The sequence below is a fragment of the Coenobita brevimanus genome, chromosome 92 (genome assembly GCF_032717465.1).
Source record: "Coenobita brevimanus isolate Jiangsu-jjx chromosome 92, ASM3271746v2, whole genome shotgun sequence".
Classification (NCBI taxonomy): Eukaryota; Metazoa; Arthropoda; class Malacostraca; order Decapoda; family Coenobitidae; genus Coenobita; species Coenobita brevimanus.
The window spans coordinates 19,121,830-19,148,958 of record NC_137045.1 but is presented as its reverse complement, the minus strand read 5'-3'; the positions used below and the strand labels follow the sequence as shown (position 1 = coordinate 19,148,958).

The 27,129-nt window shown below is 42.4% G+C and overlaps 1 protein-coding gene across 1 annotated transcript in view; it reads left to right on the top strand.

Annotated features, from left to right (window-relative positions):
• Nucleotides 1-219: 219 nt before the first annotated feature.
• Nucleotides 220-27,129, top strand: part of LOC145412154 (uncharacterized) — a 38,792-nt gene continuing 11,882 nt past the window's right edge. Inside the window, exons 1-3 of the mRNA XM_080282088.1 lie at nucleotides 220-426; nucleotides 12,848-13,083; nucleotides 17,713-17,829. Coding sequence (XP_080138214.1) covers nucleotides 369-426; nucleotides 12,848-13,083; nucleotides 17,713-17,829 — 411 coding nt within the window. The 5' untranslated portion in view covers nucleotides 220-368. The remainder of the gene's footprint in view (nucleotides 427-12,847; nucleotides 13,084-17,712; nucleotides 17,830-27,129) is intronic.

Sequence of the window (27,129 nt, the reverse complement as noted above, 5' to 3'; positions counted from 1 at the left end):
TAACAGTTTAACATTTTCTGTATAATGCATAATACATTTATTAATTTTAAAAAATCATATCAGAAGCAAAAGAAACACTTAAAGATATGTAAGAAATAATGCATAAATACGTAAAAAGTGCTTAAGAACATATATGGCATCAACGTAAGGCACCATAGCCAAGACATCTTGCTGGTATTCAGCGCAGACGTCAACCTTCGTAGTCTTCGTCGACTCTTCGAAGGCTCGGGATGTTGGGGTAGTTTTAAAAGTCGCCAAGGGGCCCTGTGTTTAGAACTGTGACGCTCAACAAAAGTTAACTTGACAATGAACAGACAGCTAAAAAGCAGGGAGCGTCTCCGGAACATGAGGTGAAGCTGTGGTGTGCAATGGGCTGCAAACATGGATTTTGGAGGCTCGGGGTGGGATTGTTCGTCGTTCTGGCAGGTATTATGATTGTTTTCTAGCTCTTTTTAGTGAAGGGTAATTGGGTGCTTACCTGCGTAATGACTGTGCAATGGTTTGCAAAATAAAATCAGTGTTGGACTGAAGTTAGGTGCTGTGGCACTGAATTTCAGCAGTTTGCATTGTGCTACAAGTCAAGAGGCCTTACATAAAGTATTAAGGCCTATTTTGGAGGTGTCAGTGGGATCGGATTAGGATCGAGGCGGATTATTGATCCAGAAGTGTCACACCAAAACAGTCCAGCAGTTTCGGATCGGCTTGTCCTGTTGCCATGGCGACTCCCTCTGCCGCACCTGATTGTAAACAAAACGATGGCGGTTGAAACTTGAGAGTTGAGAGTTCTGACGGATGATTTGGTCAGCAGTAATTCTGCTCTCATTTTCTGCAATGCAGTCCCATTACTGATGAAACCAGACACTGCTGAGACCCTCATACCCACCTTAGTAATTGGCAGTAGCATTTTGTCAGTATATTATTTTTTAAAAGTCAATTCCACACTTACAGTGTAGGAGCTGACGCTATATTTGTTTTGGTGTGACGTTACAGTCCAGGGGCTAGAATCACCAACAAGGTCGTAATTTGAGGCACTTGAGCAGGGTATGGCACCTTGGATTATGCGCTCCTGTGGCACCGTATCTCTCACTGGAGTTTGGTATTTGCTATTTTTTTTTTTTTTACAGCACCTTACTCCTGTTGTAAGGGGAGCACAGTAGCTCGGTGGTAGGGTGTTGGTCTTGTAATCATGAGGTTGCGAGTTTGCACCCCGCCCGGTGGCTGTTGTGCTGGGAGGGGTAGTGCCCTCCTGTAATCCTAGCAGGGCTATATGATCTGATGAGGTCTAGCTCGGGGATTAATCCCTTATCCCACTCCTGTTGTAAATTGTACGTGCCTTAAATCGGCCGTCATCAGCTGATTTCTGCCCAACCAATGACAGGGAATCTTACGAGTGAGACTTTGTCATGATCAACCAGTCATGGTGCGAATCCTCATATCAGCTGTTTATCTTCTTAATGTAAACACAAGTACAGAGGGGAGAACAAGCATGACACACAGTCCTCAACCCAACAGGAGGAAGTAACATCACAAACTCACTTGGCATATTTTCTTTTAGCGAAATGTATAACGGAAATAAGATCTCCAAGTCCAACAGAACCAAAGAAGAGACATCCTAACTTTTCAAGTGACGAACTCTTAGTTTTGATCAATGAAGTCTCCATGAGAAAAACAGTTATTTTTTTCCTCACAAGACACAAACATTACAAAGAAGACAAAGATGCTAGCATGGGAAAGTATTACCAATAGGGTGAATAGTGTTAGCATAGTGAAAAGGGAGGTCAGTGAAGTGACTTGTGATTTTAGATCACAAGTTAAGGGGAAGGTAGCCAAGGCATTGAGGGAAGCAAAGAAAACTTTAAGTGTTTAAAAAAAATTGCATATTTCTGTTGTTAGTTACATAGTACCTGTGAGGATGTAAGCTGTTTGTTCTTAATGTATCATATCAAACAAACCTAACCCATTCATGAGGCTTTACTGGTGGAGGTAGGGTTCAATTATAACACTTTGGTTTGCTTGATCATACAAGTCTAAAACTAGGAAGTCATTTCCTTTTTGGGGGGAGGAAGGAGGTGGGGTTGTGCTTTTGGCACTGATGACTAAGAATTGTTTGGTATTGTAAGCAGTTACCTTAGAAAAATTTCCTATATGCCAAAGGTTAAAGTTGATCCCATCAGTCAGTAATAATATCGTTTTGGTCTTATGTTGAGCATTCATATTGTTAAAGAAGTCATTCCTTTTGATTTTCCCTGTTACCTTATCCAGTACATTGATGCATGAAATGGTTTTGTATTTTATAGGCTTTGGTTGGGTAATGTTTGTTAGGTTTATTTAACACCTTAATTCCAGTGCCATGTCTGAAATAAAATTATTTTCTTCATATAAGTTTAATCACCTTCGTATATCAGACTGTCATTGTTTAGCACATCCATTATCAACCCATGAACTGCCAGACGTCTGATCTCATGTCTTGGAAACCTAAAGTACCGTAGCAAATGCTCATCAGGCACATGAAGAGGGTCTAAAGGGTCTCTGAATCATCTCTCTCGACATAAATGTCAGCAAGCTAAGTACCGGTACACAGCCACAAGCTCCATGGCTGTACTGTAAACATCAGCAGCTGACTGCTCGAGCAGCCCCAGGCTTTCCTGGTGGCATGTTTATTTTTGACATATTCATATTACCTTGCAAAGAAATAAGTATTGCCAGAGTTCTTAGCTGCACTAAAAACGAATATGGCACATCTTATATTTTTGCTTTCTGTTCACTTTCTTCCTTTACAATGTTGATTGGGAGTGAAGAGGGCCAAAGGCAATCGATAGGCCAAGAGGTCACATACTTGATAAACACACTGATTCCGGGTTGTGATGTAGGTTAAGGTATGTCCCCCAAGCACTTAACTTAAGGCACCAGATCTTGGTGGAAGATGGCCACACCCATTCCTAATGAATGACTGATTCTGCCTCAGCACCGTATCTTTAGGCACTGTTAGGAGATCTGGCGCCTTAAGTGTTTAGTGAATCCAGCCCCAGGATCGCCCAACTCTGTCCACCTTAGGCAGGTGGACTGCCTCTGATCGATCCGGGATCATCTTTCACTCCAATCCTGGACCAGGACTGTGCCTCGCCAAATTGGGGATCGACTTTATCTCGATCCGAGATTAAACTTTCTCTCGCCAAAACGTGCCTTTCCTTTTTATAGAATTTAAGCATAGTCCACTGTTATATGTCAATGACTGACAGTTAAATTTTGCAAGAAAATAGTATATATTACATATTTATGCAAAAATAGAAGACCCTAAGGCTAAGAACTTACAAAACTGTTCCTTCCAAATATCCATCCTGATATTTTGCCCTACTGGTGCCTAACTTCAGTCATAACCCAACCAAATCTGTTCAGGCAGATCCTTATTCCTCTCCAGTTCTTGATAGGCTGAGAAGGGGTTCTCAGACATTATGACTGATTCCTTGGTGTAATCATGATTTGTTCATGCAGGAAGAATTGGAAACATGGAAAGTTTCTTCAGTTTTCATTCTTTGTGATGCTAAAGTGGCAGCAGATGAGAGGTCGAGTAGGCGGTTGGCAGAGAATTTTCAGCAGAACAAGAAAATGTTTTGGAAGGAGGTGAAAAGGGTGCAAGGGGGGAGAGTCTGGAAAAGAAGAGCGAGTAAAAGCAGAGGATTGAAGGATGTTAATTGAAGTGGATGCAGTAAGGAAGAGATGGGCAGAGTAGCTATTTTGAAAGATTGTAAATGTAGAGGAGGAAAGGGAGGCTGAGATTGTGGCAGATGGAAGGGTGCAAGGAATAAATGCGTTGGGAGAGTTGAATGATTCTTTAATCACGATGGAGGAAGCATAGAAGGTAAAGGAGATGAAAGCAGAGAAAGCTGCCGGTATGGATGGGTGTCCTGTGGAATACCTGAATGGTGGGGCGGCTGATGTTGAGTGGTTAGTAAGATTGCTGAATGTGTGTTTTCTGAGTGGTATGGTGCCGATTGACTGGGCAAGTGCTTGTGTGTTTCTGTTGTGTAAAGGTAAGGTTGATAAGTACAGATGTACTAGCATAAGGGGTATAAGTCTGTTGAGTGTTGTAAGGTGTATGGTAGAATGTTAATTAAGAGTTAGAAAGGGTACAGAGGTAGTGATTGGTGATGAGAAGTGTAGCTTTAGGAGAGGGAGGGGGATGCATGGATCAGGTGTTTGCTGTAAGAGGGGTATGTAAAAAATATTTGGTAAACAGTAAGGATGTGTTTTGGGCATTCGTGGATTTAGAGAAAGCGTATGATAGAATTGATAGGGAAGCTTTGTGGACTGTTTTGAGATTGTATGGACTTGATGGTAGGTTGTTAAAAGGAGTGAAAAATTTTTATGTAAATAGTAGAGCATGTGTTTCGTTTTCGTTTTTGTTTTTAAAGGCTCCAACATGCTTGCATGTGTCGGCCTTGGTCACCTAATGGCGGCTTTCCACGCTGCACGATCCATTGCAGCCTCCCTGTTCAGTCCCTTAACCCTAAGGTCACACTTAATGACCTCGTCCCATGTCTTTCTCGGTCTACCCCTCATAACCCCACCCCCAATATTAACACTTCTCACCTTCCTCACCCAATTATCATCCCCCATCCTCTCCACATGTCCAAACCACCTCAATCTACCTCTCCTCATCACAACACCAATACACTCCAGTCCCATCCTACCTCTCAACTCTTCCATTGTAAACCCAGCCCCTCCAGGCCTTGGACGCAGGGACGCACTGCACATCCACCTAATCATTGTCGTTTCTGTACGTCTGAGCCGGCGAATATCTTCCTCCTTCACTGCCCAGGTCTCACTGCCATACAGCATTACACTCCTAACACATGCTGCATACAAAGACCCCTTAGCATGTAGGGAGAGCCCTCTCAATGTCAGGAGAGGCAAGAGCTCCCTGAACTTCTTCCAACCACTTCTCACCCTAGCCACAGAGCTAGCTCCAGCCCCACCTCCAGCACACAACATGTCTCCCAAATAACAAAACTCTTCCACACACTCGAGAGATTCACCAGCAAGTTCAATCCTTTCACGTCTGACAATCTCCACCTGCTCACCCCGGCACGCCTTACACATAAAATCAGCATTATCTCGCAGTCTACCTCTGATACCACTACATCTCTTATGCACCCATTTATCACACACACCGCACAAGATGGAATTACTTCCCACGCCCTTGTGGCAAACTGCACATGGCCACTCTCCCTCGTCTTTGACAGTACCGCCACCAACCCTAGATATCATCACTTTTGTTTTATCTGCATTTACCCTTAAACCCTTTTGCCCCATACCATCTCTCCACTTCCTAAACCTTTCCTCCGCCTCCCTTTCATTCTCTGCAATCAAAACCAAATCATCGGCATACAACAACTCCCACGGGAGTCCGTTTCTAAAGTCACGTGAAAGGGCTTCAAGTACCATGATAAACAACATGGGACTCAAGACTGACCCCTGATGCACACCAGCATTCACTGAGAACTCATCACTCAAATCTCCATTCACTCTCACCTGGGTGTGAGCACCCACATACATGGCCATAACCACCCTAACCAGCCACTCCTCCAAGCCAAGCTTTCTCATTGCCCACTTCACCACCTCTCTAGGGACTCTGTCAGAGGCCTTTTCCAAATCAACAAAAACAAAATAAAGATCCCTTCTCCTACCAATATATTTTTCCTGAAGCTGTCGAACAATGAATATGGCATCAGTGGTCCCCCTGCCTGGCATGAACCCGAACTGCATCTCATCAATATTCACTCTTTCTCTAATCATACCTTCTAAAACTCTCTCCATTACCTTCATTATCTGATCTAAAAGCTTTATACCTCTATAATTTCCTCTTTCCAGGGCATCACCCTTCCCTTTATACACATTTACAATTACACTTTTCAGCCAATCATCTGGGACAATACACTCATAAATAATCCTATTTATCAGGTCAGTGACTAAACTCACCTCTATATCGCCTGAGGCCTTCAACATTTTGGCAGTCAACCCAGACACACCTGCTGCCTTCCCCACCCTCATCCTGCCTATTGCCTCACTCACAGTAGCAGTATCAATCAAAGGCCAAGGGCCAGACACTGGATCTGCTGGCTCCAAACCTTCTCTGTCCCAGTCAAACTTCTCATTCAACAACCGGTTATAATGCTCTCTCCATGCATCTTTAATATCCTCACTGTTCACCACTACCCTTCCTTCATCATTCTTCACACACTGCTCACCTATGATATCCCGATTATCCCTCTTCACCTGACCTGCCACCCTAAATATATTTTTCCTTTCCCCATGATTTAGGTTATCAAGTAATTGTCTCTGTGACTCAGACTTTGCCCTCTTCTAGCCCTACGCTTGGCAGCCAAATATTCCTCTTTGCTACCACCCTTCTTTCATTCCCGGAAAAGCCTTCTTTTCTCCTTAATTGCAGCTTCTACACCCTCATCCCACCACCAAGTTACTTTATGTCTTGGTGGTCCTCTTGTCCAGCCGCATGTTACATCAGTAACTCTCAAGAAATTGTTCATGAGGGCTCTGTACTGTTCATTAACGCCTCTGTCTACAGCTCCCTGTTCAGCCACCACTCTCCTCAACTTGCTATAGAAGGCATCCCTTACTACATGGTTTTTCAGCTTTCATATTTTCCTCCTAGGTACATAAGTCCTCTTTTTCATCACTTGTTCTTTAAGCACCATATCACAAATCAACAGTTTGTGCTGCTGCACACACTCCTCACTTCCTATAACTTTAACATCCCTCACCTACCTCCTATCGGCCCTCCTAACCAGAAAATAATCTATCTGACTGCTATTTCCCCTAGACTCATACGTAATTAACCTACTGTCTCTTTTCCTAAAATATGTGTTGCACACAATCATATCCGTTGCCTCCCCAAACTCGAGTATCCTTTCCCCTTCTGCATTCCTTAGACCATACGCACATCCTCCATGCACTCCTTCATAACCTTGTGCTGCTTCACCTACATGACCATTTAAGTCCCCTCCCAAAATCACTATCTCATCATCCCGTATACCACCCACTACACGTATTAAATCATCCCAAAATCTATCTTTCTCTGATTCATCCAATCCTGCCTGTGGAGCATATGCCGATATAATCGCAGCTACCTTTCTTCCCAACAGAATTTTCACTACCAATATCCTATAAACACTCTCAAAACATTCATAACATATTCCACCCATTTCTCCGCAACCATCACACCAACACCTCCATATCCGTCTGTACCCCCCTGCCAAAACAACTTATAGCAACAGTCCTTCCCAACAATCTTTCTGGCTGATCCACCCCTGTACCGGACTTCCTGCAGACATGCCACATCCACCCACCTCCTACTGAATGCCTCAACGACTTCCCCTGCTCTTCCCCTCAAACTTCCCACATTCCATGAACCCACCTTCATCCCCATGGGTGATTTACTGTCCTCAGGCTTGCTTTGAAACTTATTTTGTTTTGTCATCTTCAGTATTAATAAAGGGGGACAGACACAGCACAGGTCCTACTCACTGCACAGTCCCAGGTCCAAGCAATGGATCTGGGACCCCTAGCCCACCAGCTTACCAGTGGCTGTGGTAGTGGCCTTGGGGCACCCTGCCAGGACAGCTGCAGGGACACCCTCCAAGAGTGTCTTGGCACTGCAACTATCCCGCCATTATACACCCACTGATAGGGCAGCCTCCTGGGGCGCTACTCCCAGGTTCGGGCCCCTCTCTATTGGGCGGAAGCGGCAGCCTGGGAACCGCAATGCCCTGTACCCTCTAGCACAGGCCTGAGCCCCATCTCGCCCTGGACCCACGATCTATGCTGGCGGAACCCACGCCACGCCTCCCCCCAGAAGTCCGCCACTAGGTAGCGGGGGCAACCTAGTGGGAAATACTGTACAGTGAGTGATTGGTTTTCCGTGAGAATGGGGCTGCGGCAGGGATGTGTGATGTCGCCTTGGTTATTTAACATTTATATGGGTGGTGTTGTAAGGGAGGTGAATGCGAAAGTGTAAGGTGGAGGTTTGGGTCTGGTGAACGCTGATGGTTGAGAGGGGAATCTGAATCAGCTGCTGTTTGCAGATGATACTGCACTCGTGGCTGATTTGGAGGAGAGATTGAGACAGTTGTTAGAGGAGTTTGGAAGGGTGTGTGGAGGAAATTGAAAGGAAATGAGAATATGAGTAAAGTGATGAAGTGTTGGTGTGTGGTAGGAGGATGAATATAGTGTAGCTAGTTTTAAATGGTGAGTTGCTTGAGGGGGTAGAGTGTTTTAAGTATTTAGGGTTACATGTTGCTGTGGATGGAAGAACAGATGTAGAAGTGAAGTTTAGAATGAAGAAGTAGGAAAGGTGCTAAGAGGAATGAAAAAAGTGTTTAGATGTTATTCACTTAGAATGGATGTGAAGAGAAGGCTGTATGAGGGTGCAGTGGTACTGACTGCATTATATGGGGCTGAAACATGGAGTATGGGTGTAGCAGTGAGGAAAAGTTTGAGTGTAATGGAGATGAGGTGTCTGAGGAGTATGTGTGGAGTGACACTTATGGATCGAGTGAGAAATGGTGAAGTGCGAAGGAGAACTGGAGTTATGCGGGAGATGACTGATTGAGTTGAGCAGAATGTGTTGCAATGGTTTGGACATATGGAGAGAATGGATAATTAGCAATTGGTGAAAAAGATAACTGGATCGGATGTGAGAGTTGTAAGACTGAAAGGAAGACCATGAATAGGATAGATGGACACTGTGAAGAGAGTGTTAGATGTGACGGATGTCTGTAGAACAAGGAAGAATGGCTGCGTGTGATAGGAATGATTGGAAAGAAATTGTGAATGAATATATGGTGATGTTTCCCTGAGGGGATATTCTCCTGCATTTTGTCTGATCAGATGATCAGGTCAGGTGCAGGTAAAAGGACGGGTCCATTATGATGTGGCAGGGGTAAACCAGCTCTGCTGTCGGTCCCCGCTTTGGATGCCGCTGATTGCACTGCGCAGTTGACCCTCGTGAGGTGTGGTGCAGTGAGGATCTGTCCCTTCTCCGCTTGGGACTAAGATACGAATAAATGTGTGTGTGTGATGAGTAAATTGGGAGTGTGTTGTCCTGTCTCAGCCACCCCCCTTTCTTTGGGGGAAGCAGCCTAGGTATATAGATATAGACAGGTAGTCTTTCCATCCAAGACAGATAACAGCTATGGATGTTTTCCTCTCATAACCAGGAATTGTCTTTGGTGAAAGAATGCAGGAGAGGGAAAAATTCTAATGTAGTTGACCATCCTGCAAAAACTAATCTGAGATAAAGGGAATCATTGTAAATACCTTTGGAAATCACATCCGTGGTCATCTACATCTGGGTCTGCTATGCCATAACCCAAGATATTCTGTGTCATACCTTGTATTCCAGAGTTTCTCTTTATTAGTCCTGGTAATCATATAGTGTGTGCCTTTTATAAAGGCTCCAACATGCTTTCATCCATTGGTCTTGGTTACCTAATGGCAATTCTCCATTTTGCTTGATCTCTGGCAGTCTCCCTATTCAGTCATTTATCCCTGTGGTCACACTCAGTAACATCATCCCAGGTCATTTTTGGTCTGCCTCTCACAACCCAACCCCCAGCATTCACACTTCTCACTGTATGCACCTAAATGTCATCCTCCATCTTTTCGCATGCCCAAACCATCTCAGTCTACCCCTCCTCATCACAATAGAAATATACTCCAGTACCATCCTTCCTCTCAACTCTTCAGTCATAAACCTAGCCCAACACATCCATCTAATCATTGTCACATCTGTACATTTGAGCTTACAAATATCCTCTCCCTTTACTACCCAGGTCTTACTACCATACAGCATTACACTCCTAACACATGCCACATACTGTACAAGGATCCATTAACACAGAGGAAGAGTCCCCTCAGTGTCAAGAGAGGCAACAGCACCCCAAACTTCTTCCAACCACTCCTTATTCTTGTCACAGAGCTAGATCCAGCCCCACTTCCGGCACATAACGTGTTCCCCAAATAACAAAAGTCTTCTTCGCACTCAATAGATTCACCAGCAAGATCAATTCGTTCACACCTGACAGTCTTTACATGCTTTCCCTGACACACTGCACACATGAAGTCAGCATTATCTTACAGTCTACCTCTAATACCACTACATCTCTTATGCACCCACTTCTCACAAACAGTGCACAGGATAAAATTACTTCTCACACTCTTGTAGCAAACCACACATGGCCGCACTCCCTCTGCGTTGACAGTACCGCCACTACTTGTTTTATTTGCATTTATTTTAAAACCTTTATGCCACATTCCATCTCTCCATTTCCTAAATCTTTCCTCAGCCTCCCTTTCATTCTCAGCAGTCAACACTAGGTCATCAGCATACAACATTTCCCATGGGAGTCTTTCTTAAATCACATGAGAGAGCTTCAGGCACCATGACAGTGTGGGGCACAAGACTGACCCCTAATGCATGCCAACACTCACTGAAACCTCATCACTCAAATCTCCATTCACTTTCACCTGGGTGTGAGCACCTATATAGGCTACATAGCCAAAACAACTCTAACCAGCCACTCCCTGATCCCAAGCTTTCTCATCACCCACTTCACCACCACCCAAGGGACTCTGTCAAAGGCCTTCTCCAAATCAGCCAAAACAAAGTACAGCTCCTTTTTCTTTCTTTTCTATTTTTCTTGAAGCCCTCGAATATGAATATGGTATCAGTTGTCTCTTTCGCTGGCATAAACCCAAACTGCATCTCATCAATATTCACTCTTTCCTTAATCATAGCTTCTAGGACTCTCTCCATTGCTTTCATTATCTGGTCCAAAGTTTTGTGCCTCTGAATTTTCCTACTTCCTGGGCTTCAGCCATCCCTTTGTACACATATTTAATCACACTCTTCACCCAGTCCCCTGGGACAAAACTCTCATATATAATCATATTTATCAAATCAGCAACTACAGGTATACCCCGATACAAGATACCCCAAGATGCGATACCCCGGCTTCACGATGGGGGTTGAAAATACCACCGTACCCCGCCTGATAATCGCCAAACCCCGGTTTAATGATGGGTTTAGATTTTTTTTACCAATTTTGATGATATTTTAGACTTAAATTTTGTGTTTAGGTTGATTTTTAAACTGTTTTCAGACTTATATTAATGTGTTTTAGTCGTAGGTAGGGTGAACATGGTCATTTTGGGGTACAGTTTACAAAATTTGATTTTTTCTAAACACATATGATGATATTCAGATATTATTTTGGGGTTTAGGTGAGTTGTAAACTGCTTTTAGACTTAGTTTAGCTTGTTTTAAAGCTATTTGCAGGTTTAGGTGAGCAGGAACCTTGTTTTTGGACTCATTTGGGTGGATTTAGGACTTGGTTGGGGGGAAACCCAAGGCTCAGAAACACATCACTATACTTTGTATGTTAATTATGCCCTGATATACGATACCGCACCTAGCGATAGGTTTTTTACTTAACCAACAGGGTATATCTGTACTATAAATCCACTCTTATATCTCCTGAGGCCTTCAGCATTTCAGCAGTAAACCCAGACACACCTGCCATCATCCCCAACTGCTTATACTATATGTTAAGATTAGCTACCCTTTGTATTATAGCTATTACTAATATGTTATTTTATGGTTTGGTGAATAATGGATAGACTGCAGAATTCCTGTACACTGTACAGGCAGGTCCTGTTATATGAGTGGGATAGGTTAACCTGCCGCATGCCAGCTATTTTTAGCCTTATGGGTTGCCCCAGTGCTGGCCATTTTTTGACCCTTTTTTTTTTTTTTTTTTTTTTTTTTTTTTTTTGCTAAAATGTTAGATTTTGATGTGAAAACAACGAATTTCGCCATTAAAATCCTCACCGAAGCTCGGAAATTAGTTTTATTGAGTCCTGCATACTCATATACAGGTATAGCCGCTCTCTCATGCTCACCACGTAGGTGAGAGAAAGCTGTTTTCTTTGTAAGGTATACTCAGGTATGCTGGGAAGGTATAGCAATGTTCAGTACACTTTTCTGATTACTTATTACTTCAACATCTATCACAGTTTGCTTGTCTTTCTCACTGTGAATGCATAATCGTACACTTACTTGAAAATAGGTACACCCTGACTTCATTATGTGCAGTCCTGGCACTTACAAGAAGGTATTTACATCTTGACTTCACTATATAGTCCTTACACTTACAAGAAATTATTTTCAACTTACACTTACGTCAAAATATTTACAAAATGCCTCTACTATGTACAGTATAGCACTGGGTGAGGCACACAGGCAGAGTGGGGCAGAGCGAGCGTGAGGGGGAGAGCGAGTGAGTGTATGGCCTTGACAGCCTAGGGGATGGTAGAGGAACAGTTACTATACGTGCCTGCCAATTTTTAGCTGCGAATCTTGAAAAATGCAGTCACAGTGAACTTTTTTATTTCAAACTGTTTTAAAACGGCACTGGCACTGGCCGCAGAATTATGTCAGACCGTTTTAAAACAACACTGACATGCGGCGGGTTAATGGAGGACTGCCCAGATAGTGGAAGCTAGTACTGTATAACGGATTGAAAATATGGACTTCGAAAACCCATATAACAGAGTACATAACTTAGGGGAAAAAATAGATTAACTGCCTCTGCTAGCATCAATGAATCTGGATCTAAATTGCCCATTCTTGTATCATCAGTTTCTCTTACAGTGGATGCTCATAAAATGGGACCTGCCTGTACTTCTTAAAGCAAAATTCATTAGCTACTTTCATCTTTAAGTAACAAATTAAACAACATATTACTGATGACCTTGTATACTCTTCTAGAAGTTGGTAGTACCAGGAGGGAGGGAGATGATGACAGTGGAGGCCAGCTTGTGATGACGGCTGTGACAGTAGTGGGTCTGGTGATAATGGGTGCAGCAGAGGGGGTCCAGGAGCCACTTGAATGCTGGAATTGCTCAACACAGACCCATGGTGATGACTGCTACCACTCCCTCAATCAGACTAACATCACCAGCACTGCTACCATGAATTGTTTACCTGATCAAGCTTTCTGCATGGTGGGTTTGGTGTGAGTGGAATATGATAGAATAAAGTCCTCATTAGTTTACAATATATATATATGTATATATATATATATATATATATAGAGAGAGAGAGAGAGAGAGAGAGAGAGAGAGAGAGAGAGCCTCTGTGGTAAAGTGTGCATTTTTGTACACTGAAGAACGAGGGTTTGCGCCCCGCCAGGGTAATAAACTTTGGGAGCGTTCTTCTGACCACGTACTGCGTTGGCGGACATAAAGGGTGCTGTGGTTGAACCAGTGTCGCATATTATAAAGTATGCTTGCACCCAGTTGGCTTGCACGGGCCGATTACACTTGGTTCACAGACTACACACGCATCCAAATCCACTCCAACACAACAATAACACTTACAAGCACTTCTCACCCTACATACAATCTCTACCAGACAGCCTAAGCCACATGGTAGAGATACGTAGGCTGCATCATCCCCACTTCGGTCGAGATAGGCTGGTCCTGCAGTGGACACACAAACGGATGGTGATGATATACTGTATATATATATATATATATATATATATGTACAGTAAAAGTCCAATTCTTCGTCATCCAATTCCCTGGCAAATCTGACATTTCAGCAGTTTTGAGAAATAGTCCCATTTATGAAAGTCTCTGATCGTTCGGCAGATTTTCCGATTTTATCCATGTCTTGAAATTCTCCATGAGGCTCGCCAGCTAGCTACCCGCCTTTACCCGCCTTAGTGAGTGAGATAGTGGAAGTGATGGAACAAGTCTACTACTACCATGAAGCTCAGAGGCTAGCTCTTTCTCCCATAGCATAAAGAGAGGACAATCATGTAGTGAGTCTAGCATGGGAAAGAGAATCTGTTTTGCCATTCTTCCGAGTTGTTGCCGTGCTGCTGCCGACTTCTCTCGATTCTTCTGTGTGCTTTGTGAACTTCGTACCGAAATATATCTGAGATTACTATCCAAGTGTGCTGTAAGCACCGTAACATCAGACAGGAGCTTTGTAACACCTGAGTGGACCAGCCGTGTGTTGTGAACAGTATAAACATCTGCTCTATAAACACCTCAAGATCTACTGCTGCAGCAACAGGGAGAAGAGTCCTTAGAGCCTGTTGCAGGACCCTCTACTGCTGGGAACTTCTTCCAGCAGTAGCAGACTCCAATCAATCCCTTGTATTGTACATATGTAAATAAGGAACCTACTACAGTATAAGTTTAGGTAAGTGCATGTGAACTTGTAGGCCTACTGTACCATTACATTTATATACAGTATGTTCACTAATTTCTTTATTTTTCATATTCATGTATAGTACTGTATTCATTACAGTATTGTACAGTATCAAACAGTATACAGTACTCTCTCCAAACACATTTGTAATGATATGAGTAGTGATGATAGTGTTCACCGAAACATATATATAAGGTACTGAGTGGGTAGGGTTTTTGATAATTCGGCAATTTTGATGTTTCGGCACTAGCCTGGTCCCATAGATGCCGAAAAATTGGACTTCTACTGTATATATATATATATATATATATATATATATATATATATATATATATATATATATATATTTGCACAGGTATATATATCTCTATCTATCTATTGCCAGACGCCTCAATCCCGTTTGGGGTGGCCACAAACAAATCGCCTCCAAGTCGCCCTGTCCCCCGCCATTTCGCTGCCCTGCTCCCAACTCACATCCCCCTCTCTCATATACCTCTCCACCCCATCCCTCCATCTCATCCTCGGCCTCCCCCTCCCTCTTCCCCCCTCCAGCTCACTCACATACACTCCCTTCGTCAGTCTTTCACCCTCCATCCTCTCCAGTATATATATATATATATATATATATATATATGCACAGGTATATATATATATATATATATATTTATGGAGCCTCTGTGGTACAGTGGTAAAGTGTGCATTTTCGTACAATGAAGAATGAGGATTCGCGCCCCGCCAGGGTAATAAACTTTGGAAGCGTTCTCCCGGCCACGTACTGCATTGGCAGACACCAGGGGTGCTGTGGTTGAACCAGTGTCGCATACTGTAAAGTATGTTTGCACCCAGTCGGCCTGCGCGGGTCGATTACACTTGGTTCACAGACTACATCCAAAGCCACTACAACACTACAATCACACTTACAAGCACTTCTCACCCTACATACAATCTCTACTAGACAGCCCAAGCCACTTGGTAGAGATGCATAGGCTGTATCATCCCTACTTCGGTTGGAATAGGCCGGTCCTGCAGTGGATACTCAAACGGCTGATGATATATATATATATATATATATATATATATATATATATATCTTTTTTCCTGTTAAGTACAGTACAGAGCAATCTACAGAAATATTGCCTGTTGAAGGGCCATTATTACCTGTAAACCAGAGCTGCCAGTTCTGTATTTTACAAAACTGCTTGTATGTAAAATGCTGTGATTTTTTGGAACACTAACATGTAACACAGACTTAAGCATTGATTGGAAAGTGTAAATTGTGAAGCAGCCCAAGAACAGATATGGGGAGGTAACCTGCGAATAGATACAGCAAGCTGTCAGTAGATATGGAAAGCAGTCTGTGAATAGATGTGGGGAGTAAGTACTTGATGAAAGTAGGATAGTTGCCTTGTAATGGATGGCTAGTGACGAATGTTTCTGCATGACAGAACAGCCATGATGAGGCACTGTCTAATTCCTTTTTTATGGAATACAAGTACCACTTTAACAAAAAGTGATGGGTTGTGCTCCAAAGGTGTCATCTCCATGAAACTGAAGTCCATTTTATGGGTGAAAAGTTATTCTATAAGATAGGTTTAGTTGCATGGCATTATGCCTTTTGGGGTTTGTAGGGTCCAGGACTTTGCTGCTGTACACAGTTGAGACATTTAAGACAAGAATGACAATACAGGGTATACATGCGCTGAGTGGTATTATGTGAGCAGTAAATCTCAGCTGTACCCTATTATGGGCTACAGCTGGCTGGAGTGTCTTTATTCACCAAGAGAGAGGCTAGGAGAAATCCTTAGAGGGAATAGACATTAAGTAGCTAGTTACAAAAGGTGGCAGCAGAAATGGGAGTAAGTTTGCAAGTCGGAATGACATGGGTCACCAAGTGTGGCCATGAAAGGAGATGAGGTTGCAAGCCAAAGGGTTTAGAGAGCTTTTAATGGTGAAAATGAGGCAAGAATGAAAGCCTAGGAGTTCTATCTATCTATCTATTGCCAGACGCCTCAATCCCGTTTGGGGTGGCCACAAACAAATCGCCTCCAAGTCGCCCTGTCCCCCGCCATTTCACTCCCCTGCTCCCAACTCACACCCCCCTCTCTCATATACTTCTCCACCCCATCTCTCCATCTCATCCTCAGCCTCCCCCTCCCTCTTTCCCCCTCCACCTCACTCACATACACTCTCTTCGTCAGTCTTTCACCCTCCATCCTCTCCACATGGCCAAACCACCTCAGTGTGTTCCTCATAACGCTTCCTATCACATCCACATCAACACCACAACGCTCCTTTATATCCTCATTCGTCAGCCTGTCTCTCCATGTGACTCCACAGGCTCCTCTTAAATAACTCATTTCCACGGCTCTCACTCTTGACTTGTGTCCTTCCAACAACGTCCAAGCTTCACTTCCGTACGTTAGAGTTGGTATCACAATACTGTCATGTAGTAACTTTTTCACTTCCATGCTCACTTCCCTGTTTCTTATCACTGCTTTCAAAGAACCAGCAACCTTTCTTCCCTGCTGTACCCTTTCAAGCACTTCACCCTCCAAACCTCCATCCTTACTCATCACACTACCCAAGTACTTAAACGTACTCACATTTTCCAATTCCTCACCATCCAACCTCGCTGTACATTCACTGACTTCACCTCTCTCAAAGACCATCACTTTACTCTTCCCTACATTCACCTTTAGATTCCGTTTCTTACACACTCTCTCAAACTCATCCACCAAGCCTTGCAGCTCCCCTTCGTCTTCACTCAACAACACAGTATCATCTGCAAACAACAGTACAGGGAGTTTCCAAACACTATCCTCTCTCACCAGGGCCACTCCAACATCCACTATCCTACCTGTCAGTAAAGAATACTTGGAGTGGAGACTGCTAGGGGTGGCAACAGTAGTGGAGGCAAACCTTAAGACTAGGTGGAAGATGAACACTAGACGTAGTACATGCTGGAAACCTGTTGGCTGATCCTTCCTCTTGGGGTTGACTAGAATGAAAATAGTGGGTGTGACCTAGGAGGCACCCAGTTGACTCGACTGTGCAGGGATTATTTACAGGGCAAGTGCCAGCTGTGTTGGGATGAAAATGAAGACATGGGGTGTGGAGCACAAGAGAACCATAATGACTGTTCTGCACTAAAAAGGAATTAGGTACAGTACACTACATTCTAAACTGGGAATATTGCAACTCCTTCAGGAGGTGACAGGTGACTGGGTGGAGAGTAAGAATAGGTGTTGGGTAAGGATGACTTCTTTTTTTTTCTTGCTGAAATTTGTCATCAGACAATAGGTAGATGCCTGGATATGTATGCACAGAGTTCCACCACTGTCCACCAGAACTGTCGTAGGTTGAGTGTCAGATATACAAATAGCTTTGGTCATAACATTCCTTATATCCCACAGGTGAAAAGAACTTGGTATGTGGTGGAGGGAACAGAAGAAGAGATGAACTTCAGTATAAACCGCACCTGTGCTGCTGCATGTTCTCCATATTGCTTGATCATTGGTGACAGGACTAAAGTGAGTTCGCTGAATCTTTTGATCACTTAATCTATTTCCAAGCTTTGGAAATAGGTCCTTAACCCCCTGAATATGAGTGACCTTTTAGTTAATTCTTGCTGGTCAGATGACTATATTCCACTTAACAAAGGTCTCTCATATTAAAACAATATAAGATTATACTGTAATTAACCCTGCAGTTTGAAAAGTCTGTCCTAAGAATAATATTGCCCGGAGATGATAAGAACAAGATTAAAAAGATGGGCATATTCCCACACTTCAGGTTATTGTGATTTGAATTTGAATTGATTGGGAAATGCTTGATTTGGAATTTGAATTTAGAAAATAATTAATTGATGAACAAATAATAGCAAGTTTTTTGCAAAACCAGAAAGTAGTGTTGTTTAAAAAAATAAATAAATAAATAAATAAAGTCTTTTATTAAATTCTAAATTTGATTATCATCGTCCCGACCCTATTTTTGACCCAAGGTTGAAGTAGTGTTGGATTAGAGAGCAAGAAAAAAAAAAAAAATGGAAGAGGGAGAACTATTAACAGTACTGCCAAGTAAATGAGACACTAATTCACTCACCATTCAAGTTCCTGGAATCCTACTTCACCTTATTGGCATAACCATCCATGCTTTTGCATTTCATGTTACCCCATCAGCTAGAGGCAGTTTGATGACTGTCACATCACAGGATAAAAATAGGCATGCCAAACCCATAGTCATACCCTTAGTTGTAAAAAATTCTTTCAACCAGCTTGATCTCATCAGTTCCCTAGCCTCATCTGCCTCCCTACTTCACTTTCTTATGTATGTAAACCCTTGCTATAATGAACCTTGGTATGGTGAATATCAAATTTAACAAACGTCATGAAAGCCATCAAGCAATATGTTGGCTATACTGAACAGTGTCCATTAAAAGGGTGTCATGTGGCCCATCCAAATGCCTCTGAGCCCGCTGAACAATTTTTTGGCTATAATGTACAATGTCCATTAAAGGGGGCACATCACGTGGTCCTTACTAAATGTTCACTGCATGTGGGGTTACTTAGTACAGTATGCACTTACCAAGGTTGGTGGCATTTTTTCCCACACAGCTGGGCTAGGTTTTAGATATGCGGGCAGGAATTGGTGATGAGCTGGGTTATTTGGGAGCCACTTCGGGTAGATAAGGGCAGGACCAGAGTCAGTGGACACACTGTATTGCATGTGATTGGCTTCAGTCTTGCTACGTCTTCCATTGCATTCAAACAGCCACATGCGTGTCTCACGTCTCTTGACATTGCCAAGGGTTTTCCCCATGTGATTGTGAAAAATGGCTTCTAGTAAGGAATTCCTCAGTACCTCCTCTTCTGAAAAAGCAAAGAGGAGGATTACTACCACTGTGGAGAAGATGGAAGTGATCGAGGGCCACAAGAAAGGCACAAGCAGGGCTGGCCTCATGTGCAAGCATGGTCTTAACCCCTACGGGCCGGGAAGTGGCATATTCTGCTGCAAAATGGCAGTTGAGGACCACTGAGTGACGGTAGGAGCTGCTAATGTACTCCTAGCATCATTTGAACTGGTCACCATTTGATCTCTTGACCAAACGGTCACAAGAGAGTCCTGCCACCGCACACGAGTGTGAGTCAGTCTGTCCTGCACCTTTGCCAGGTGTAGAACGATGTCTTCAGGTTCCTCCTCGTCTGATTCCATCCCCTCCGCTTGCGGCCTCTTGCATCATCCACCCCTGCCAAGTCTCTTTCCAAGGATACTGGGAAAGAGCTCAGTGTTAGTGCCATAGAGTGTGCCTTGGATGCAAGTGTGTCTGATTTATCTAGTAGTGGAGTAGTTATCATGCTGAAAGCAAAGCCAAAGTTGGGGGCATTCGCACATGCACAAATACATCCTGCCATGAGCACGGAAAGTTACTCATCTTCATCTCATCCTTACTCCCCAGTGCAGCTACCTGCAGACCTGGGGATACTTTCATTCACAAGAAGAAGAATTCTTAATATGGTCTTTAATTTGTTTCCCTAACTGTTATACTTTTCCAGATATAAATGTTTGAAAATAGGCTATTTTGGAAAAGACGCCTCTAGTGAAAGCACACCCACTTCAAAATAATGCCGGCGTGTAGGGGTTAAGAAGTTAACCCTTCACGGCCTCCTAAAGGCTAATGATAAAACAAGGGAGACAATGAAGAGAATGGAAAGTGGGAGGAAGGGGAAGGATTTGTTCGGGACCAGGAAGCTGCCCAATGAGAAGTAAGACAAAGCTGTGTATAAGTGGTACACTCAGGAGTGAACTGAGGGTGTCTCTGTGCATGGCCTGGGCATCCAACACGCAGCACAAAGACTTGCTATACACCTTGGAATCAAAGATTTCAAGTGTGGTGATGGCTGGCTGTGGAGGTTCAGGAGGCACCACAAAATGGTTAACAAGGCCATAACTGAAGAGATGCTCAGCACTGATGTTGATGCTGTGGAGCTGTTCATCCAGCATCTTTGGAAGCTGATGAAGAAAAGTGTGCTTGAGTTTCAAATCTACAATGTACAGTATATAAATTATGACTTGCCTCTTCTGGTATGCTCTTCCTCAAAAAAAATCAGGTTTCCAAAGATATTGGCAGCACTCCAGGGCATAAAACATTTCAGGAGCATCTCCATTCTGGCCTGTGCCAGTGCTGATGGCTTTCATTGCCAACAGCCAGTCATAGCATGTAATAGCAAGCAACCTAAGTCTCCTAAGGACATCACAGTCAAGCTTCCTGTGGAGTACCATAGGAACAAGTATGCCTGTTAAACCCAGGATATCACTAATAACTGGTCCACCACAGCTTTGACTGTACCGTGAGGCAGCACCGAAAAAGATATGGCATCAGTCCCAGTGATAGGAAAGCAGTGCTGCTATTGGACAGTGCACTAGCCCATCCTTCCTCTGGCAAACTCTGCAGCAAGGATGGATGAATCAAGGCCACGTTTCGGGTAGCCAGAACCACTGCCTTTATCCAGCCCATAAACCAGGGAGTCATAGAGAGTGTTAAAGGGGCATTTCAGAAACCTCTTCCTGCAACAGTGCCCCTTGTGACTGAGGATGAGATGGATCAGAATGACTATGACAATACCAGAGGCTAGAAAACCCTACACAGTTTCAAGAAATGCACCATAAAGAATAGGCTACCATCTTTAACTGGGCAGAGGGATGGAAGAAAATGTCATTTGCCATACACAAGAATGGGTGGTGGAAACTCCTCAGAACCCCCAAGACTCAAGCACCGCAACATGATTTTGAGGGGTTTGAGCCACAAAGGATGGCAGATAAGTTGGCAGATGTAGGGCAGGGGAACCCTGCTGAGGAGGAGTTGCAAGAGTGGCTAGATGAGGATGCTGGTGTTCCTGGGTACCATCACCAGATGAAGGAGGAGACTGTTGCAAAACTGCAGGAAGACAAGACACCAGCAAAGAGGTGCACAAAGAAGAATAGAGTGAGGTATGTGAATTGTCTCTGGCTGCATTGTTGTTGCAGACACAGTCCTGACCATCATAGATAAAGCTGGAGGACCTCTTACTCAACATTATGAGGTCATGCAGTGCAGCGGACTGGAGTTAATGCAGCTGCAGCAGCCAAGAAAAATCTAGCGTAAGATCTCCCAGTTTTTCAAGCCTGTGCCCTTTCCTGCTGCCAAGAGGCTCCACATGGTCAGAAACCTCCACTGTGTCTGTAGCTTCAACATCCTCAGCCATCCTCTACATAGCCTCAGGATCCAGCACTACAGCCTCCAATTCCCCAACCTCCAGCACCTCAGGACTCTCTGTACCAGATGTGGCACCAGAAGCCATGTTTGCTGACAGTGACAAAGAATGACAGTTAACTCAGTGTACAGCTTATAAGAGGAGTGGCAGTGTAAGCAGCGTACATTCATCTATATGGTACAGTATACAATACGTTTCCTACTCTCTTTACTGCAGTGTGGCCTGACATTGCCCTCTCCCCATCATGATTGTTCAGGTGCAGTGACATTATAGTAATATTGTACTAATCATGAATAAGTGCTATGACAAGGATGTAAAAGAAGCTGCAAAAGGGTGAAATTATGGTCAGAGTTAGTGTAAAATAGGTACAGTTTTCCTTTTTACCACTAGAATATGGTATTGTACTTATTTTCAGACAAGTGCTTAAAATTCCACCTCATGGGGGGTTGGGAATCCTCAAATATAACAAATTGTTGGCTTTAATGAACCTGGCTTTCCTCCAGTTAATAGCAAGGGTCTACTTACCGTATGTGCATCCTCCTATCCTTAGACTCCTTAGATACACCCTCTTCACCTCCCCACTTACACCCATTCTTTTTCCACAATCATACCATCTAAGCACATTCTTGTAATCTTTGGTCCACAACCTTCCTTACACCACTCATTTTAAGAATAAAGTTATTCCATATCCTGTCCACTCCCCAAGCTGCACACGTATTCCCCAGCCAGATTTTTTTTTTTTTTTTTTTAAGTTGGCATTAACCAAGTGGGGTTGGTGGAGGATTAGTGCCCCTCCCTGTAAAACAACTAACTCTAAGCCGTTGGCCACCCCGTTTGGGATACATGGCGTCTGGCAATGAATGAATGAATTAACCAGAAGCCAGAAAAAAACTATTACTGCACCATCCCAAGCCAGAATAAATGTTTCATCATTCACTGGTAACCTGTTATTGTATAGCTTGGTAATACAAAACCTGTACCAGGTTGCCATAGCTTTAAGTCTTAGCTTGTATAAAAAAGAGGAAGGGGGGTGCCAAAGGTTTCACAAAATACCCTCAAATGTGACAAAGATGTAGAGCCAAGCGCAGCCAACATGTTCAGCCTGAGATGCTTACAAGAACCAGTATAGTACCCATACATGGGAACACTACTGTAAGAAAAGGTATATATCCATCTATAAAAAAAAAAAAAAAAAAAAAAAAAAAAAAATGCAAACTGTTGTCCTGTTTGTGGAAAAAAAAAAAGAAGTGAAAATTACAAAAGTAGACGGTCCTTGTACTGTAATAAGTTATATGTATCCTGTACAAAGTGCATACAGTGCAACACAGTTATTTTCTCTGACAAGGAGAGTATGTTTTCACTACTGTTTGTTTATTTGTTTGTTAGTTTGTTTGTCTGTTAACGGGATTACTCTAAAACTAAGAGATTTGGACTAAGTTTGGTAGATAGAGCGCCCATGTCTCAGGGAACAATCGATTAACTCTTGAGACTGCTCTAGATCTTATACAGTAACAGATTCTGGATCTGGAAAATGTTTTTGGTGAAACCATTATCAAGTCTCTTCAACAAGGAGAGTATGTTTTTACCCCAGTTTGTTTGTTTGTTTGTCTGTTAGCAGGACTGATCAAAAACTAAGAGAGATTTGGACCAGATTTGATGGGTAGATAGCCCATGTCCAAGGGAACAGTCTGTTAACTTTTGGGACCAATCCAGATTGTATTACAGATATTTGATCTGGAAAACACTTTTTGCAAAACCCTAATCAAGTCTTGCCAACAAGGCGAGTACGTACAGTATTTACCCGTTTGTTTGTTAGTTTGTCTGTTAGCTGGATTACTCAGAAACTAAACGAGAGATTTGAACCAAATTTGGTGGGTAGATAGCCCATGTCCCAGGGGGCAGTCGATTAACTTTTGGGACCAATCCAGATTCTGGATCCAGAAAACACTTTTTGCAAAATCCTAATCAAGCCTCTCCGGCAAGGAGGGTATGTTTTCACCCAGTTTGTTTGTTTGTCTGCAGGATTACTCAAAAACTGAGAGAGAGAGAGATTTTGACCAAATTTGGTGGGTAGATGTCCCAGGGAACAATTGATTAACTTTTGGGACCGATGAGGATAATATTACACATTTTGGATCCAGATATCACTTTTTGCAAAAACCCTAATTGGTGATGAGAAAACCTAACTCATGATGAAAAGTGGTTTGGAAATTACGTTGCCCTTGTTGGAGAGATGCGCTCCACTGAGTGCCCCTCTAGGTTTGTTTCTGTGGTTGACAGATACAGTACTGGTAGTGCCAAAGGGTATGTACTGTAAGCAGTTTTAATTAACTTTTACCTTCATTTATTAAATATTTATGTAACTGATTTAAATAAGTGATTTTCTTTTATCCATCATTTGAATTATGATTTCAATCGGCTTGACTGAAAATAAACAACCCTGCTGGACATGCTGAGTAAAATCAGACAGCCTTGCCAGAAACACATCATAAATTCCTTTTGAATTAGGGTAATTTAGAGGCACTATTAGGATGGATGTGAGCTCAGAAGCCATTTTACACCACCCATATGCATTAATTGATGGCAGGAAGAATCATCTCTTAACTGTATATGAGGAAGATTATTCTCATTCTGATAAGTGGACCCATTACTGTACTGTACTGTACCAGTTTGCATAACTGCTGAACTTTGTGTTGACATACTTTACATTCATTATCAGTACATAAGTCAGTTTCCCTCATCTAGGAGATGGAAAGAATAACAAAGAACTAGCACGAAGCCATAATATAGCTGCATTTTTGTGAGGCTTTCATACCAATCGATACTATTCCTGTGGCTGTTCTGGTGAGATAGTTTCAGACAAATCAGAACAGTCAGGACTAGTCTTGAGTGGTAGTGCCCCAGAGCCAGGACTGGGTTTACCTAGTCCTTTGCACAAAGGATGTACGGTAGCAATGGGCAACAAGGACAGCCAGGAACGGCCCATGCTTTGGGTAAATAGCTGATGTGGCAAAGATGGCTGACAGAAACAAGAGTTAAATATTATTTTAAAACTAGAATTTTGCACAAATAACAGCCAAGTGACACAGGATGGTGATATAAATGTAGATGCTACTTGAAATGAATACTTGTTTAAACATGAATTGAAAAAGATGATCAGTTATGACTGAATCAGTGAGATAATAATGTCTGGAGAGAAATTCAAATGTCTTGCCTTTATGGATTATTACAAGGTTATGATGGTACTTACAGCTATTTCCCAGTAATACATGCTTAAGGACAAGTACTGCAACCTTTGCCTCTGGTTATTTGAGTTCTGTTGTAACTGAAAAGGTAAGCTGCACATTTATTTCATTTCATCATGTAATGAGAACTCATCATCATGATTCTAACAGTGACACACTGGCAAGCTGTCACTTTTTCTTTTATGCGATATTGAAACAGCTCTTGTGTACGCAAACAACGATGATATTTAAACTAAATTGATTATCATTCCATTCCCTCTGGTTACATAACACAGCAGATTCCATTATGACTGCCCATTTGATTCTCCAGCCAATAGGAGCACATTAAGAATGGTGCTGGTCTAAATTCTATTCTTGCAAGCATCAAGTAGGTCCAGAAACTTTGACATGGGCTTGACTGGTCTAAAAAGCCTCACAAAAACACACCTTGGCTATATGACACTAAAGCAGAAGGGTGCAGGGTAAGTGTCATCTGGGAAAAAGTAACCTTTAGCCTTCTCAGCTTGAGGAGCTCCGTGAAGCTGTCTAAAATTATCTGGTGGTTACCAGACTAAAATACAAATAACATCTTTGTGCTGATGGAATTTAATCCTTTCAGAACAGTGGTGTACGTTTACAGTCATATCTTCATACTGCGTAATTCAGCTTGGGAGGGGTTTCATATACTGAAGATGCCAGATAGCTTTCAAAACCTCTTCACTGCTAGGGGGGCTGTCCTTAGCTACATAAAATCATCTGGAAGTAGCAGAAATAAAATGAACATTGGAATGAAGGGAATATTTTTATTTAGAGTTCTCATGTACAGTACTGAAAAGTTGGAAATTTTTGCCACAAAAGGCTTATCAGTTGTCCAGATGTACTTAATATTAGTCTCCTTCCCTAGCCTTTGTGTGTGTGTGTGTGTGTGTGTGTGTGTGTGTGTGTGTGCGCGCGCATGCACGTGTGTTCTTACCTAATTGTTATCTTTACAGGAATGAGTCAGGCTCATACTGTCCCGTGTATTAAACCATTTTTATCATACATATCCTTAAATTTATTAATAGTTTTGGCATACGCTATTTCATTCAGTAGTGCATTCCACTGATCAATTGCCCTTTTTGGAAACCTGAATTTCCTCACGTCTTTATTGCTTCTATTTATGTAGTTTTTTGCAGTGTCCTTTTGCTCATGCTTCCCCATAGGTTATATATTCATTTATGTCTATTATCTCTTTCCTTGAGATGCATTTATATAGCATAATCATGTCTACTCTTTTCCTTCTCTCCTGTAGTGTTGGTAAATTCAAATTTTTTAGTCTTTCTTTGTAGCTTAGATCTCTTAAGCTTGGTATCCATCTTGTAGCTGCCCTCTGTACTTTTCAATCTTATATGTGTGTTTTTTGAGATGAGGATTCCAGACTACTGATGCATACTCCAGGGTCGATCTGATGAATGATATTATTATCATTCTCAAGGGTTGATCTGATGATTGATGTTATTATCTTTCTCAGCATGTCTTCATTTATATATGTGAATACTGTTCTCATATTAACAAGCAGTGTATATGTCTTACGTGCCTTGTCACTGATGTGATCAGCTGGAGATAGTCTGTTGTTGATAATCACTCCTAGGGATCCATCTCCCTCTCTGATATGTGTAGGGTTGATCTTCTAAACTTATAATCCCAATCAGGTCTTTTTCTCACTTTTACCAAACTTCATCTCATGACACTTGCCCACATTAAATTCCATTTGCTATTTATTGCACCATTCAAGAAGTTTATTTAATTTTTCTTACAGCTCTTTGCAAGAATCAATGTTAGTAATTTTCCTTTGTGTTTTTGCATCATCTGCAAACATACTGTATTTAAATAGCTTCCATTTCCAATGTTATTGTTTGTGTCATTAATGTATACTAAAAACATAATTGGTGCCAGCACTGAGCCCTGTGGAACTCTGTTAGTCACTTCCCTCCATGATGAGTATAATTTCCCCTTAATTCTTTTCACTTTTCACTTTTTCTGAGAAAATCCTGCATCCACCAGTACAGATTGCCTTGGATACCTCCTTGATGGTATAGTTTCCATAAAAGTCTTTAGTGCAATACTCCGTCAAATGCTTTCTTGAAATCTAAATAGATACTGTCCACCCATCCCTCTCTTTTCTGTAATGTTTCTGGAACTCTGTCATAGTAGCTTAATAGAGTAGTAACACATGATTTTCCCCTTCTAAAACTGAACTACCTTCCTATTATCATACTGTGTACTTCCAGATGGTTTACTCAGATTTTTCTTATCAGCTTTTCTGTAGTTGCAGCACACTACTCTGAGGTAGTCATTATTGTACTCTGGCAACCTA